General features: G+C 40.1%; 1 protein-coding gene across 1 annotated transcript in view; it reads left to right on the top strand.

Annotated features, from left to right (window-relative positions):
- Positions 1-3226: 3226 nt before the first annotated feature.
- Positions 3227-18394, top strand: part of jarid2b (jumonji and AT-rich interaction domain containing 2b) — a 116130-nt gene continuing 100962 nt past the window's right edge. Inside the window, exon 1 of the mRNA XM_032580841.1 lies at positions 3227-3882. Coding sequence (XP_032436732.1) covers positions 3838-3882 — 45 coding nt within the window. The 5' untranslated portion in view covers positions 3227-3837. The remainder of the gene's footprint in view (positions 3883-18394) is intronic.

Genomic DNA, 18394 nt, shown 5'->3' on the forward strand with positions numbered 1-18394 from the left:
AAATTTACCTGGTAAAGCACAACAAATGAAATACTTAGGAACTGAAAAGAGGGTAGGTGGGTTTTATCACAATATGCTTAAAATCCTTTATTACAAAGGTATTAAAAGAACCCCCCAGGTATATATATTCTGTGCCCAGAGAACCTCTGGGAGGTTCTTAAAGTGTGTTCTGTTTACTCAGAGGTCAGATTTTTTTGAGTTTCCAGTCTGGAAAATAATAACTATGCCCTATGCAGGTCACCAAGCAGCCCTGAGTTCAGTAACTGAAATGGCTACTGTGAACATAAAATGAACTAATATATTTTTTACATTTTGCTCAAACTCTATGACAGTATAACATTTCATTAAGTGCAGGTCTTTAACATTTAACACACGTGGTTTGAGGTTGTGGTAGTTGGGTGTAGACATCGGAATAAAATTTTTTTTTCTCCTTAGCCACCGTTTTTTTTATTTTTATTTTTATTAAACTAACATTTTTTCCCCCCTAAATTCTAAAATAGGTGCATCAGAAACACATGTTTGTTACCATGAAGATACATAACAGATATGAAATTTTAATTTATATATAAATTATATAACACATTAACATATCTGGCGACAGGACAACATTCTCGGTACTTCAGAGTTTCATTTTATGAACTCCAACAACAGGGGAAGCGTTTTTGGAAGTCTGACCTCTTACTGCTGGTGTGGAAGGGGATCGTGGAGATCTCCAACTTTCAAATCGGAACAACAACTTGAGGGAAGTGTTCCCCAAGGCCTCTAACTTTCCAAGCAAGAAGTCCAACTATATGAGGCCATTGTCTAGGAACATTAGATTTTCCAGGTTATTACTTCAACTTCAGATGAGCTTGCCTATTTTTGCACCTGTTTCTAACTGTGATCGACGGAAAATTTGACTGCTGATGCTGCATTATGGTTTGACCACAACTGAGATGCTGCCCCCGTCTCCCGTTTGGTAGATTTAAACAGTAAACGAACATGCTCACATATAGCAATCAAACAACACTAGCTATTTCACTGATTTAATTTAATACTTTCTACCAGAATACCAAACATGTATCTGCCTCTTGTAGCTGTCCCAGCATTTTTTTTAATGAAGAGCAGCCACACTGAGCATGTTTTCAGAGATTGACTGAACTATCCAAGTTGGAATTACAAGATCAGGAGGCGCTCAATTCAAATTAAGACATTTCAATTTTCCAGGGCAAAAAAATGTATCAAGAGAACAAAGAGACTGCTGCATAATGAAACCCCACATTTTCAGATAAAAAAGGTACATTTGAATTATTATGTAAAGCTACTGTTATTAATATTAGTTAGCCTATTATCTATAAGAACACATTACTTCAGAAAATGAACCTCTAACCATAAGGTTAATGTTTTTTAAAAAGCTCAGCAGGAAGGCCAGCTTTGTCCTAGGATGACCCTATGATCTGGTGCAGCAGGTGGGGGGAGATAGAAGAACTCTGGCTGAAATATCGTCACTGCTGGACAATTTCTCCCATCCCATGCATGAGACATGTCACTGAACTGCGGCTCTTCTTTAGTGACAGACTGCTGCGTCCTACGTGCACAAAGCAGTAGTATCATATGTCCTTCCTCTGAGCAGCTGTTAGATGCTATAACCATCACTGCTTTCATAAAATTTAATATGCATTTACTTACCTGCTGTTATGTGTACAATTGTTCTAATATCTAACGTCATTGCTGTTGGTATTTGTACATCGCTGTTGTTTGTGTGTGTTTTTCATGTATTGTAAACAATCCGTTGTTTAGGTATGATGAAACAGAAACCTCACAGAACAAGATAAATTTCATGAGATCTAATGAGCAAACCCAGTGCCTAAAGTCACATAAATACAAAAAATACACAAGAGAAAGCGCTCACAATGTTGTGGGAGCTGAAATTTCTAAAGAGCATTTTCACTTTAAAGAAAATGAGAATTTTTAAAATTTTGGCAGATGAGACAAAAAGACATTTACACTCAAAGGGGAACCATTTTTTTGTTTTCCAGAGAGATAGTATCATTTCATAGCACAATCAAATAACTGTTACCTTCAGTTTCTATAAAAACTGTGTAGATATCAAATATGATTTAAATGCAATTTTACTTCGCAATTTGATGCCTTGAATTTTGCCTCTGTCTCTTTAAGAAAGTCCTGCTCTTTCCAACACTCCGCCTTTGGAAAGTCAGCACAACATCCTCATAAGGGTTAATACGTTTTTACCAGCGTTGCACTGAGAAGTAACTCCTGTAATGAGGAGTTTCTTCCCATTACAGCAGAAGTAACTCCTCAGTAGGAACTGTGCGGGTGTTTGCTAATTGCTGCTGACTAGTCTGAAGGAGCTGAGTGGGGGAGTTGCGGTGGAGGGTTGCTCTGTGAGGCCAAAACTTGGTTGCGAGAGACAGCAAGCTTCTAATGGCAGCTCCCACTGCAGCCACGGCACCCAGAGTCAGCTGCCACTGAAGCTGTGGCAGCTACCACCGGAACTGCCACTTTCCATCACGTAAATGCAGTCAAAAATATTACAGGTTTTACATAGTTAAATCACAACATAATTTCAAAACTAATAATTTACTAACAGGCAATGTAACTAACACGTTTTCAGAAAATCGGCACCACTGGCATTCCCCATAACAACATCAGCAGCCATGGCAGCTCTGGCACCCTATGGCAGATGCCCCTACTAAACTGTGGCAGGTGACACAGGAAGTGCCATGACCAGCTGCCACTGCTACAAACTGAGCTGGCTCTGCTGTGGGAAACTTGAACACTGCAACTCAGAGGAGGAGCTTCGTCCTCGAAGGCAGTTCTTGGTCCCTCTAAGCATTTTGCACTGAATGGCTGCTACTGGAGATTAAAGGATTTATAAAACATGCATGAAAGATAAAGCAACGCTGCATATATGTTTTTGATGAAAAAAAAAAATCACATTAATATTAACATTACAGCATAATATAAAGCTAAAAAAAATTACATTATACTGCCCCTTTAAAAAATGTCTTTCATAGAAGAGACAGTGATAACAAAGTGTTTTGTGGATATCTCCTTGATTATTTACTTAAAGTTGATTTTTGTATTGTACACCGAGGAGGTCCAGCGTAGCCACCGTGCCTAGAGCTCTTGCCACTTTTTTTTTGCCCCCCACCTCGCCATGCAAAATTTTCTAGAGCTGCCACTGGGTAGGGGTGCTGTGATAGGCTGAGGCAAGGAAGAAAGGAGCTGCTCTCAGTAGGCAGAGCAGTGCCGCTGGAGAGCTCTCTCGACGACCGCAGGCTCCAGCTTAGAAAAGACGCGACGACAAAACGTTTTTATTTGTTTTCGTTTTTTTATTTATTCATTTCCTCTCCCCGTTGCTGTTACACGTTTGAATAAAGATGTGACTCGGCGACATTTAAACCCCTTCAGCGGTATTCATGTGCGTGAAGACAGAGAGAGAGAGAAAGAGAGAGCGAAAGAGAGAAAGAGCGAGAGATCGGGGGAGAGACGAGAAGCAGAGCCGTTCGGGCGAATGGAACTTATTGTTGTGCGTTTGTTTTTCTTGTCTTCTTTTTTTTTTTTTTTTTTTTTGACTATGTTATCCTTGAATGAGTTCGGGTCCGGTCCTTCTCTGCTCGTCGCCGAAGCTTGAATCCTGGGATTTATATAAAAACCCATAAGGAAGCACCGAAAGGAAGGATTCTGCAAGAGCTAGCGAGCTTTTTCCTCACAGAGCCGGGGATTTAAATAGTCAGTTGTTGGTGGAGCCCCGGAGAGGCGAGAGCGAAAGAAAAGAAATTCATGTGGCCATTCTCTCTATAGCCAAACATTTTACTTTTGGAGGATTGCATAATGAGCAAGGAAAGACCTAAGAGGAATATCATCCAGAAGAAATACGTAAGTAGAATTGTGTTTGCTTGAAATGCTCGCCGAAATCTATTCAAGTTTGCCTTTGTGAAAACGCATAAACTTTTTCATCGGGGGCTGCGAAGGTTACAATAATGCACCGTCTGAGTCGAATAACCTCTAAAATGTAACAAATCGAAGTTTAAACAGTGACATAGTTGTGCTGTAAAGAGACTGTGGTGTTTATTTAGTGTCTGAGCTCCAGCGGGTTCTTCGACATCAGACATGTTTTAGGGCTTTCTGCTTTGCTTCAAGGTGGACTGTTTTGCTCATTTTTGCTTCGTTTTCCTTGTGCCGAAGGGATGCCCTGTGCGTCTGTGCTGTGACGTAAGGGTGGGAAATGTTTTAAATAGTAACAATCTTGCAAACACGTTTCAGGAAAGGCTTTCCCCTCCATCGTTTTTTGTTCGCTCCTCGCTTCTTGCTGCTCGGAGAAGACGAGCCTGTCGGCCATAGCTCTGCTCCATTTCGTCCCATGCTGAGCGTTTCTATCTTCACAGCGAATTATTTAACAATTAACCCCACTCTCATTGTGGAAACGCGTGTAAGGGGACTGTGTTGTGGAGACTGTGTTTGGTTATTATTATTTTTTCGCTGCAGGGGCGACACGTTTCGCCGGACTGCTGTGGCTCTTTAATTTTCTCCATAAAGAGTCAGGCAGAGCAGCAGGAAAAGAGGGTCATGCTTTTCTGCGTATTCACCCAATTTCCAACACTTACACACGACAAATGGACGCGGTTATATGTGCTTATGATGTTCATTGGTCCATTATAACATCTAAACTCCACCACGCTCTGTATTTTTCTCCAATCTTCTCTGTATGACCTCTGCGAAGGAGTAGATGTATATTGCAGCAGCACAACTCCATTTTTTCTGTAATGCTACAGAGAGGTGCTTAGCTCACCGGTGTTTGGTCTCATAATTTACCTTTAACACCGCTATAAACGGCCTATGGCGTTTGAACACCGTGTTCTTAAACGACCCAGTCTTTTTTAAAAAAGAGGCTGTGTTCAGTTCAGTCGCATTGCAGAGGCTTATGCACGAAGCGACCATTTTCTTTCTGGTGAATTTATGGGGAAGGGGGGCTGTGAAACGGAACTATTCCGCTCGGTGTTGGCTTTTTAACTCGCGTCCTTGCGCGTTTTGGACTCGTACCCGTCTCTTCTTTCATTGCTTTATACCTCGCAAAGCGACAATGACAATGTCATCATTGTGTGGTTTGTTTCGAGCACACGCTTGCTTGGTCCCTTAGTGACTGAAGATTTAAAGTTTGTAGCACTTCTGTTCTCAAATTGTCCTAAACCTTCATAGTTGATATCACAACCCCGGCACAACATGATTTGAAACGTTTCTAAAAAGTGTTTCCTCTTGTTGGCTTAGCAGGATGCAGGCCCCTGGGCAACAGACAGTTCTGGTTCCCTATTAACTAGAGATGGCCACAAGATTTTATCACCTTTTTTTTTTGGGTGGCGTTTATTCCCTGTTGTGAAACTGTTCTAATCAGAATGCCACTGGACAGGACAAATTAATTTCATTAGTCATATTTAGTAAACATTCAGTTGTTACCTTTAGTATTATTGTAGCATGTATCACAAAATGAAAGTGTAATTTGGTTAGCAATGAAAACAGATGACAGACACACATTCAGACACAAATATTTACTCCCATCAATCGCTTAAAAAACAAAAATAATCTGTTCACAGCCATCACGGCTGCTGAAGAAACTACCATAGGCTGAAGTTCTGTGATTTGTTCAATCAATTCACTCGCTAGTGTGATGTGTTCATAGGTCATAATGGAAAGAGATTTTGTATCTGATAGAAAAGCCTACTTTGGCGGGGGCGTTTAAAAGTGAACATTCCACACATACCAAGCATTGTATTTGCCACCATCTAGCAACACCGTTAGCTGATTAGCATACTGTGAGCTTTATTATCCAATGTATTTGCCATGTTTAGTTTAGCAATCTTGATTTAATTCAGCATTTGCTTGACTGCGAAAACACAACTTACTTTAAATGTAAATTAACTCAGATAAACAGTGAAATTCTCCACCAGTTGGGAACACAGACTAAGTTCACTACATCACCTACTGGCGTAAGGAAGCTTGTTTAAGGCTGTAGCTATCTCACCTGGCAATTTGGAGACACTGTATCTTATACACTGGGTTTAAGTCCTTTTTTTCAGTGGGTTACCAACAAACTAATGGAACAAACAGTGGAAAAATACTACAAACAGCAAATAAGATATATATATATATTTTATTTTTAACCATGGTTGTGTGCTTTGCACAGATCATTTATTGTTATTGTCTCAGGATTACGGTTCCTTTTCTTAAATGTTATGACTTTTTATGTCTAGTAATGAAAAACTGTAATTAAACATCCTTACTACCAAGATAAATTGTTTAATGTGTACATTTTGCGTTTGATGTTTAGTTGGGAACACATAGGCCCTTGTCTACATGAAGATAGTTTCTCTGAATTTATCTGTTTAACACTGCATGATTTCTAGAAATATCTTGATCCATTTAAATAAATTAACCAAAAGTGATATATTAACTATGTCGAACCTCTATGTGGTCATACAACCCTTTCCAAAACAGTACAGAACAAACAAAACCAAAGGAGGTGTGTATGTTCTGTTCAAAGTTGCAGATTTAGTCAGACGTAGGGCTCACTGTTTTCAAATTGTTGCAGATTGCTTAGATTTGACAGATTGAAACACCTTACCTGATAAGATATTTTGCTTGGAACTATATTAGATGTTACTTTCAAAATATCCATTCATTAAAAGATAATGGGGTAACCTGAAAACATTGAGATCCTGGTCTACTGTCCATGTTAGCCTATTCTAAGCTTTGGCCTTGCAACAGATTTCCACAATAAACCCCAAAAGTTAACAATATTACGAAATAGGTTGCTAAATTGAGCAACAGTTTTATACGAGCAACATTAAGTCTGAAAGTAGAAACATTAATGCTTCATCGCAGCCAGAGTAATAGTTTCTTAAAGACTGTTTTTCAGTTTATGGCCACATGACTCTAACTCATAAGTTTTACATTAAAATGCTGAATTAATAGCTTACAGTTGGCACTTTCTAGTTTGAATTTACCACTTATTGTTTTTTTTTTAGGAAAGTGTAAAAAAAAAAAACAGTCTCTTTTTATAGGGATTTATCACATCTGCATGCATGACCTCTTATGGCCACCAGATGTTTTTTGTTTCCTTTCAGCACCTCGGTGTCAGTAACACAATGTGCTGATGTATCAGCCTTTATTGGAAAGCAGCGCAAATGTGGGGCGACTTGAAGGAGACAGATGTTTGGAAAGGCTGACAGAAGAACAGCTTGATCTTTGTTCCTATTTTTTTGGGTCGTAGCATAGTTACGCGATACACTCTGATGTGACCGAGCAGTTTCATTCACAGTAGTTGAGATTAATTAAAACTAGCTGCTGTTTGCTGAAGGAGGAGTTTGATTGTAGACGGCAAAGATAAGGTTTTTAACTAGGCCATGTGTGTAAATCTTCCCCTGCATTAATGGAAACGGGATGTTTGAGGAAATGATGAGTCATTCAAATCCAAATTTAAGCTAGTTCCAGAATAGAACAGTTTTTCTGAACCTTCCTGAAATGACATGATTTCTTTTTTTAAGGTCTAGACTTTTTTTTTTCCCCAGATGTGGTTGATGTGTAGACTCTGGCTTAGACCAAAATAGGCCTTAAAAAAAAAACTTTTTAGTTGTCTTTTCTTTCCCACCAAGTGTGTAGATTCCTGCTCCAGGAGTTCCTCTCCAGGCTTTCAGACGGGACTCCTGGCCCATACGGATCACTCCACCCCTCCTCCCTCTCTTTGCCTCCCCCTAATTAGCGTAAGACAATTATACATGCTTGGCTTAACCATTTCCCCTGAAACACAAGTGTGAGTTGTTGCCCCTTAACCCCCACCTTGTGCTCCCAACAAACACTCGCTGTCTGCGACTGATATTAAAATTTACAATGATTTAAAATATAATTAAGGCAAACAGGGCTTGGCTATGATTATGATTAGACACGTTAATACCTCCTGAAGTAAAATACACTGCCAATTTATTTTTTTTTAATCTAGATTTGTAAGTGTTACTCTTAGGTGGAAAACTGTATTTTGTGTAGGTGTGTTTTATTATTTTTATCCTACAAAGCTTGTTTTTTTTAAATGGTAAAAACTTTGTCATGAATGAGGTATCAAAGACTGATGCGGGGCAGTGTTGTTCTGTTTAACAAAACATGACACATATTGTGTGGATGGTTATCCGCGTTAGCGAGAGTCGCAGCGGAGTGCAGCTCAGTGCGGCCAGGGCCATTTTGTGCAGAGTCGGCTCTTCCTGTTGGCCCAAGCTCGGGCTAGGCCTCAGATTCAAAGCCTTTAGGTGTGTGTGTGTGCGTGGGCGTGCGTGTGTGTGTGACAAGCCCAGCTGCTGCAGGGGCCTTTACAAATGTAAAGAGGCTGTCAGTGTTCGTTTCATCAGGCCCACAACTGATGAGGACCAAGTTGAAAATCCACTGCGCTGCGCGAGTGTGTGTGCCGGAGCTCACACAAAAAGAGGAAACAAAAATAGAGAGCCTGGGGAGTGCAAAGGCACAGACTCAAACCCCCCCAACCCCTCTTCTCTTCTCCTCCTTTTCCTCTTTTTATCTCTGTGTCCCTCAGTCTCGCTCCGGCGTTCTTTGGCCTGTCCAAATGAAATGTGGGCCCCATGCGGGCCCACGAAGGAGAGGGTCGCGGGGTTGTTTTTTTGCCGTGCTCGAGCCTCGGTGCGCTTCATTTAACCTTATGTTTCAATGCAAATTCTTCTTTCATAATCTCTCTCCTCCTCACATGTGCAACATGGCAGAGTTCACTTTGCAACCCCTTTGTCACTATGGCTACCAGGGCAAAGCTGAGTGCACTTTGGCAAAAGAGGTGCTTTACAGCCTGTTTATTTTACTACCATACATTCACTATGGCTGCACTCCACGTGGCACACGTGAAAGGCGGTTATGAAATGGGTGTCATCCTCATAGGCGTGTTTTTGCTTAGTCAGTTTTCCCATGACCGTGCTGTATTTATGAGCATGAGAGAGAATCAGTTTCCAACAAGACAAGAATCCATCATTTGGATTTCCAAAGAGCTAAACAAACAAAAACAAAAGAGCAAAACAGACCTCAGATGTAGGGAAACACACATAATCAGACCTAGTCGGTCTCATCGCTTCCTCTTATTTAGCGACACATGCTAAATAATTAAATTTGGCAGTTTGGTGAACATCACTTGTTGTGGTTCATGTGAGGAAGCAGCCTTCCCACGCTGCAGGCCCAGCTTCGCATCACTCTGGCCTTGTTCAGTTGCTGCTGCCAGAGACATTTCTGAGGAGTAAAGTTGGCTTGCCCACTCAGTGCTCCCATCCAGACTTGAAACGTAAGGAATTATTATTTTCCATGAGGGGATGAGCAGGGAAAATAATTGATGTTCCAGGATTGTTTCCTCACTCCATAGATAAAGATCAGAATTACTGAAGAAAAAAGGCTTTTCTAGAGACTTTTAATCAGAATTTAACTTGTCACATCAAAACTTATGTTTTCAACTTAGTGATAAGAGTATATAAATAGACACTCATTCAAATAATAAAAAGGAAGACCGTCTGACTGCTGCTAATAGTTGCTAATGTAGCTATTTGGGAAAATCACACCTGATCACCAAAACTTCAAAACCAAGTTTTGAAGTTAGATAATTAAGTGTAATTTTTTTCTTCCTCTGTATATGTATGATTGAACAATAAAATGGGACTCACTGGATAAAATAAATCTCTAAAATTTAATCAAAGTCATGTGTGTTTAGACTTATAATTCAATTAGCCCCTTAACTGTCACCCCCAAAACACTTACATGTTAGTCAACACTGGTGACCTCATGACAGTTAAGGTGCTAATTTCCTGAGAATAGACCGGATATTTCATAAATTGTGCTCACCTTTGACTTAAATGCCTCTAAATAAAAGATTGTCTTGTTAAAAGCTCCACATTTTGTATCAGTCTTTCTGTTTTTAGCATGAGCTAGCCTGTGTAGACCTCACTGAAAAAGGCGCAGTGCTCAAGGGTGATATCAGAATATAGCCTGTAGTGACTGTAGCAGCTTAATGATATAAAGCTGATTACGTAGTTACTCTAACCTCCTGGTGGTTACGAGGGTGGGTTGTATGACAAAGCTCACATAGTTACCATAGCTCCTCAATGCTGTAAGACTGTGTGCTACAAGGATGCTTGATATGTACCAAAATAATAAATGAGACAACTCATTTTGAAATGTAAAATGTTTTTTGTTTTTTTTTAACTATCATATTGGGATTTAAATGTGGTTTTAAAACAACTTGACTGAGTTTTTCTTTCTTTAAGATTAAGACAACAGAATCATAATAGACTATTCTATATTTTGAGATTTTTCATGGAATTGCGTTATCAGAAGAAAGCTTTAGTGTCTATAAAACCATAATTTTGAAAGCAGGGGAGACTTTTATGGGAAAATGATCTACAAGGTGTGCCTCTGCCAGGAGAGTTGACTTCCTCCCTGCTGGCGCCCTGAGGCCAGCAGTTTCAGTTTGGACGACCAAAGGAAGGTTCATCAACATGAGTAACCTTTACTCTCTAAGTTTTCCACATTATGTAATGCAGAGCCCAGTATCTTGTGATGCAATACAACCTTCTCTGCTTATCAGGTGCTTGCACCAAGCTTGATCTCTTCGTCACTCGCTCACTCACTCGCTCACTCAATCACTCACTCGCTCACTCACTCACTCACTCACACGCATACACACAAAAGCATGCACAGGTATTTAAGAGCACACCTAGAGTCAGTATGTGAGATAAATTGACTTTGAGGCCAACTCTGCTCCGTATCTTGCGCACATAAACTGTGTGAGCTATTTGCATGCGTAATGCCATAAACTGGGTGTGACTTTCTTTGTTATACAAAGTGTGTGTAAAAGCTCGCGTAGGTGTATTTGACTGCATATGCGCTAGTAGATAATGCAAGGCAAGTTTGGACTCAGCGCTGTAGGTTTGTGTGTGTCACGTACACCACTCGTGTTCCCTCTGTGCACGTCTTCGTTCGAGTGATTTATATCCTCCGGCCTCCCGTAGGTTTGGATGGAGATGGGGATGGGAATGGGAGGGTGGGAGGGGTAGGACAGCTGGTCAGGCTCTGAAAGGCTGCTTGCATGTGTTCGTATGTCTGCGGACACACATGCTCACTCATCCATGTTTGTGTGTGTGTGTGTGGGGATGGTTGGCGCTGCTTATCCGTTCAGTATCCCCATGAAGCTGAATCAACACTTTAGCTTTGTCTTTGCTTTGGCCTTGTGGACTTTACATAGGCCCTTGAAGGACAATTCAGCAATTCTGGGGTCAAAGGAGACAAGTTTCTTTTTTATTTTATTTCTTCTTAAAGCACTATATGTATTTTAGTCCTGCTTATGATATTATCAGTCTTTTAGTGTTCATGTTTGTTTCTCAAAATTCAGTTTTGATCCCCATGCTTTAAAGCATAAAAAGGAGGTATTAGCTTGTTTTTTAGCCTTTCTGTATCACCAGGCGATTGCAGCTTAGACAGGAATTAGCTGTTAATAACCATTACGGGTGTCTCTTGGACAACCTCTTGAACGATCTCGGCTCACCTTCACCCACAGCTCCTAGTCTCGGCGACATCGGTTTAATAAACACTCCTCACATTTTCATCCCGTGGTCAATCCCATCTGATCCCCTATTGTGAATCGCTCGTCTTTAAACATCCAGCGAATTAAGCCTCGGGGGATGAGGCAGCAGAGCAGAGGCTCAGTCAAGTATTGATCCCCCTCTCTTACACGCTTTTCTCTGTGCCTAAAATGTCAGATTTGCTGTCAAACCCACGCGTCTGCGTAAAGTAAAATATTTAATCGTGCTTCTAAGATCAGGAAATCCCAACTATGTTCTGGCTTTGGTAAATGCTGACATGTTATATTTTCCATGAAGATGGCTGATTAGACAGAATCATGTGTTCAGTGCAGGGATCATAATAATCTAACTATTCAGAGTACACTCATAAAGGCTCTTGTTATGTGTTAGAATCTGACAAGCTTTCTACCAAGAGCAGTAATCTATAAATAATTCCTTTTACGACGGAGCAGTTTTTTTCTTACCGCTAATAAGCTGTTGGATATTCAGTTCAGTTCCTTTTTGGCACCGTCCTGCTTTGGCTGATGAATCAGGTTCTACTTTATTATTTCATAAGATATTGTGTTTTTGCCATGGAACTTTAAATACAATTTTTAGGGTTGTTAAGATTCTTCCAGCTCATGAGGAAGGCAGTGTGAGAACAAGATGAAATTACCACAATATTTTGGGAAAACTGTTAATCACTTCTCCTTTTTTTGTTGTTTGTTTTTGTTTTGGTCCACAATACAGAAATTCACAAAACTATTTTCTTTACAGTTGTTAGCCGAGAAGCATTGGCCAGTCATAACATGCTGACGTAAGGCTCCCATATCCTGTGGCGTACTGTGCATCTTCTGTGAGCTCCGCACACTCAGGCGGTTGAGATTTCATCGACGAGCATACCGATTACGTATGTTTCTCGCAACAAATTCCTTAATTTCCCGCTTTACAAGTGGATACTAGCAAGTTTTATGAGCCAATTTGTGCTCATCCACCAATGCAGCGAGGCACACCTGTTAGAGTGACACAAAATGGCAGTCTGGCTTTTGCCTATCCTTGTGACTTATGAGCTTGGGGTTGCATACAAAACAGTTTAAAATGAACAGTTTTACCTTGCAACACAGGTTATGATCGTAAAATTTTACCTTTGTGTGGACATATCTGGCAGACCTTCGCTTCAAGTACGCACAGACATTTGAAGAGTGAAATACACTCGAGTATCTGGGAGCCTTAAGTTTTATCCAGCTGCTTGGCAGTCACAACATCATTACGGTGATGGCTAACGGTTAGCCGGTGGTTCAGGACGTAGGGATCTGTAAACCCTCACTCCATCAGTTGTTGCATTTGTAATAGGTGTGGGCTGGATGTTTGATTAGTATTCAGATTATCTTTGCCTGTGTTATGTTTGGTGACACTTCTTGATTTCATGCAGCATAAAAAGTATACAATACAACTGTCTTGCAAATTGCATGATTTTCTAAAATTGTTTGGCTGTATTAAGAATATTTTATTCTTTAACATCTTGCGCTCGTCCATCAATTTGAATGATCTTCTCAAATTATTTTTACACTTGTTTTCGCTATTAATCGTCATTTGAGCTGTAACATTTGTATTAATTAAATTGTTAGGGTTTTGTTTTATTTATTGAAATATTTTATTCCTGTAGGTGGAAAGTATTTTTAAAAGGTGTGAATCGGTAAGTCAGTAACGCAGCATTGATTCTTTTTCTTCCCTTCTTTGCGTATTGATTTTTTCCCTCTCAAAGCAATAGGTACTTCTTGAGCATTTCCACAGAGAGAAGTCGGCTGGGTGTAAAATGTATTGTTCCCCTCGCTTTAACCCCCGCTCAATAGATAAGAGCCTTTTCTTTTTTTTTTTTTTTTTCTACAATTCTGTAGGCAGTGAGATTTCCTTCAGGCCTCACAGCAGGGAGCTATAGTGCAAGCTGCATTGAGGGAAGGGTGCCAGGGCCCGGGCTTGAATGTCTGGCTGGCCTTCTCTGGCCCCGGATCAAACATCACACGGTCCCGGGGGTTGCGGACCAGGCCTGGAATTTGCAGATCGTTGAGAAGTACACCCATAGAGGACGGCGGTAATCTAATTAAGCACACCGTCGTGTGAAATATCTGCCGACATTCAGTGTAAAGCATTTGTCTAAGATGTGCCTTTGACAGTCACTTCAAGGAGTGATGTAATGTTTGTGTCTTGAGGTTCAACTGTTTTAGGAACTGGATAGGAAATGAGCTTATTGACTAAACCTGGCCGACTACTACACATGTATATACGTACACATAGAAACTTATAAGGTGGGTAAAAGTTGGTGTGTATCTTACAAAAAGAATTAATGCTTTGATGTTTAACGGTAACAGTCTACCACTCTGCCTGCTGTATAGACAAGTGCTTGTGTCAGTAAGGGGACTTGTTTATCCCCCCACCCACCTACTCACCCACAGGTTTGAATGGAAACCGATACGTTGACGAGATTTCTGAACGAGGAAAACATCCTTCAGGTTACACATAAAGTTTCTGTTAAAAAAGTGAAAAGGAATTCCATCGAACTCCTCCAAAAGACACAAAGCTGGTAGCAGAAAACAAAATACATTAGAAATGAGTAAGTCACCCTCTTTCAGAGAATAGAAAACATAAGTTTTTGCCAATACAGGCTCTTCCTCGTATCGCCCAGATGTTGTGACGAATTTTGAAATAAAACAGAATTAGTCATAAGAAGCTTGTTTCTTTCGCAGTTCGTGACGGCGGACTGTTTCCTGACAGTGAACCTTTTTATTTAATTTGCCATTGTTGACAATAAATTTCATTCTGAATAAGCCGCCTCATCGTTCAGACACAGAAATTGAGAGTGGAATTTCAGATTAGTCATAGCGCGAAGTCACGCATGACGTTTTTAATTCTCGTCATGTTCCATTGGCTGGAAAAGCAATATGTACAGTTAGATTATATTGATTGAAAGATAAATAAGCAACATTTAAGATGTGGAAATTAAACAGTGGTGGATGGAGTCTCTCGATGATGAATTTCTGTGTTCTTATGACTGACTGATCCAAAGGGTGGATTTTCTGTTGTCGGTAAACTATTTAAATAAACCATCGTGACTTTTATCTGTTTTGAGTCAAAGCATCTTGTGCATGTTACTTGGCACCTTACAACTTGAAACAAAATGAGGAGAAAAAACCCATATGATAAATGCTGAGTTTTGCGTTTATCTCTTGAGAATTTTGGGGGACTAGTCCCTTCGTGGCTTCTGTGTTTTGATGTTTTAAAAAACAGAAAACCCCATGATTTCCTCTCGTTCAGTGAATCACTTTAGATGCAGTAGTGCTGTTTGTAAGAAGCCTTGTTCTTTGTGAGCATTTACACACCAAACGATCCATTTAATCCAGAAAATGCACACAGTAATGAAGTTATCCAATTAATTGACAGCTATTAGCAGGCCATGTGACTTAAAGTCAAACCAAGTGTCGGCTGGGTCTATCATAATCAATTGGCTGTGCATTGACTGTAGCTTTTGTAGTTTACACTAGTGTAATATTGACATTTTCATGAGATTCTTCTCTGTCTTAGCCTGAAAATAATTCAATTTACTTCCCATTTCTTGCTTCCTCTTTGGTCGTCATCCCCCAAGCGTCAGTAGGTGCTGTAAAACTGGGATTGCATCGGTCTTGTGTAGCTCCACGGATGCCATCTAATTGCCCCTCATGCATCAACTTCATTTTTTGTCCCCACTGTATCAGGGCTGTTATTAATTACCTCTCTTTTTATCCTCCTTTTCTTTCTGCTCTTCCCTTGCTGCTCACTTCTTTCTTTTTTTTAAAAATGTCCTTTTACGGTTTGCTTTTCTTTGATTCTTAAAGCAATGAAGCATTTCTGTTTTAATGATTAAGAATTCAAGTGCAGAAATTCAGATTTGGCCCAAACTACAAGTTGAAATCATTTAATTACTTCTTGCCTATTTTCTTTGTGCAGACTCTGAACAGTTATCATGATTTCAGTGTAAGCCCTAGTGCTCAAGGCCTCTCTTGCAATATCTCTGGCTTTGTTTCCTAATCTTTCTTTACTAGACTGAATTCTGCATTTGTAGAGGAGACGCAGATTTTCTCACACAGAAGAGGTGGTGTTTTCTGTGTGCTTTGGAAGCACTTGCATATGGTGCATTCAGGGGTTGGAAGATGATGAGGTCTTTAAGCTTCCAGCTGGCTGGTCATCGGTCACTACAGGTCACACTGGATCTGAACTGATTCCAGTCTGCAGACTGTTTTTCTGTGCATCTCAGTTTAGATCCAGAAATTCAAACTCTTGGTGGGCATGTCTTTATTTTTTGGTATAAATTCCTTCACTGTCCTCCTTGTGTGTATTTTATTTATTTTTTTCTATTTATGAAAAGTTTTCTGGAAATTTAATTTTACAAACTAAGTATAATTACCACACTGTGATTCAGGTCAAAATTCTTTTTTTTTTATTTTTTTTATCTCTGTCAATATTTTTCTTTTCATTTGTAAATGAGCTGTGACAAATGTCACAAATGTGTTGACTCACATGATGACTAATCATTTACAATGCCTTTCTGACAGTGTGAGCTTTTTTTTTTTCTTTAAGCGTTCTCCTTTTGACTGAAATAAATTAGCTTGTGGTGTTGGTCTTTTTTGGGGGTGAGGCATATTCATGTTCTTTTAGTGACCTGACCCAAACAGTGTGAGTACGTGGGTCACACTGCACTCATGGCTGAAACCAACATGGCTGAAAATAATAATAATAACAGAAAAAATAAAAATAGAAAAATCAGTGTACTAACATAACCGGGCTGATTGCTAATTGTTCCTCTTTGGGCTCCTGGTTGAATGTTCTGTTGTCTGCATTAGCTTCCATTAAACATTACACTTAATGGTAGTCTTATCTCCTTATCACCTCAGCCCACTTCCTCTTAACCTTCAGAACACTAACTACTCTGTGTTTTCTTTAACACTTGAAATTAAATTTTTAAGTTACTTTGTATCTTAACTCAGAAATATAAATAATTTACATATTGTGCTGCCTATTATTTGCAGGTTGCCACTCCCAGCAGCACATTTGGAGACAGTCAAACATGCTTGCAGGCTCTGATTATCTCCATGAAATCAGCCTCCCCCCTCCCCTGTCTCTCTCGCTCCCTCTCCCCTTTAATTTTACGCGGCCGCAATATCCTACCTAGAACCCTGATTGTTGTTTTTCTGTGAGCGGGAATGGTGTTGTTGGAACATAATCATTTAGTCTCCCTCCCGTGGTTCTGGCAGGCTGCATGCTGAAATCTATCCACTGCTCATTTTCATGGAGGGACGAATTTGTCAGAGCTGTGACTGCCGCTGGCTCGCCTTTAACGCCGCGTTTGCTGCAGTAGATGAAAATCTATGTGGCAGAGATTTGAGAAATGGCACATGTCACACACACTCTGGGGTCATGCTTGTGACGTTGATTAGCTTGATCGGAATATAATTGGTTTACGCTGGCTTTTTAATGTTGGCGTCAGCATGAGTTTACGCAGCAGTCTCCCTCCCGATCAGCTGCTTGATCACAAGTCAAACTGATTGTTAAAGCTTCACACTGAACAGTCGGACAGTAATAATGGGTATTATTTTAAAACTCAGACTGTGTACAGGATTCAGCTAAGCTATTAAACCTTCTGACATATTATTTCAAATGAATCTATGAGCCACGGTGACAGAAAATAAACCAGGCTTCCACCACCTCATTCCTCTGCATTGCCATTGTTGTTTCCAAACTCAGTTTATTCTTTTTTACTTGCATTGTTGTAGCTTTTTCTTTTTCTTTTTCAAATATTTTCCTCTTGCTGCAGCGAGGGTCACCTACATGGGATACCCTGATTGATTTATTGGGTCCAGAGGTGCACCCTGGCCTCGTTACATGACAGGGATTAGATATTTATTGTTCCAGATCCAGAGTCAGCTGCTGACATGAGGCCCAGAATTCCTAGCTGTACATGATCACCCACCACCCCCGGCTCCTCCAGCTGCTGCTATTTGTATAATAGTCAGTTGATTCTTGTCTTCGTGTTAAACTGATGGCAACAGCATGTAATTGTTTTTCACCTTTTCACGTAATGTAGTCTGGAATGCATTGGTATGTTTACGCAAAATTTTAAACCCAAAAGCTACAACAGTACCGATCCTTATATTCAAGGGGGAGGTAGGCCATATTGTAAATATCGACCCTTTTTGAGCATTATATCATGTTTTAATGTTATTCTCTCATCAAAACATACATGGAGTGCTGCTTTGATTCTTACATCCATGTTTGAGCAATCCTTAAATCTCAAGGATCTCAACAGTTTGGGAGTGCGTAAACACTCACTCTCACAGTTCCTCGGAGATGCAGTCTCCAGCTGACCTTTCACCTGATGGAGCACTCCTTCCCCACACAGCTCCCCAGACTAGCGATAGCAGCAATTAGCAAACACCTGGTGGTCTACGAGTCTGCTGAGCTTATCATACAAACTACTTCTCAGTCCAGTGCTACTAAGAATGGTTGTAAATGGCTTAATAGAGTATTGTTGTTGTGATGGCGGATGGAAGGCGGAGTGTCTGAAAGAGCAGGAGCTTCTTAAAGAGGCAGAGGCCCAATTTGCTTTGTCAAATTTCTTTTTAATACAGCATTTTTATAACAACTGAAAGTAACATAGTTACTTGATTGTGCTGTAAAATGACATTATATGCCTGGATAATACATAATGCATACACTTAACATATAGAACAGATATCCACTAACTTTAGTTTTATCTATTAGGTGTTTGCTTT

Source organism: Xiphophorus hellerii, chromosome 13 (assembly GCF_003331165.1).
Source record: "Xiphophorus hellerii strain 12219 chromosome 13, Xiphophorus_hellerii-4.1, whole genome shotgun sequence".
In the NCBI taxonomy this organism is placed as follows: domain Eukaryota; kingdom Metazoa; phylum Chordata; class Actinopteri; order Cyprinodontiformes; family Poeciliidae; genus Xiphophorus; species Xiphophorus hellerii.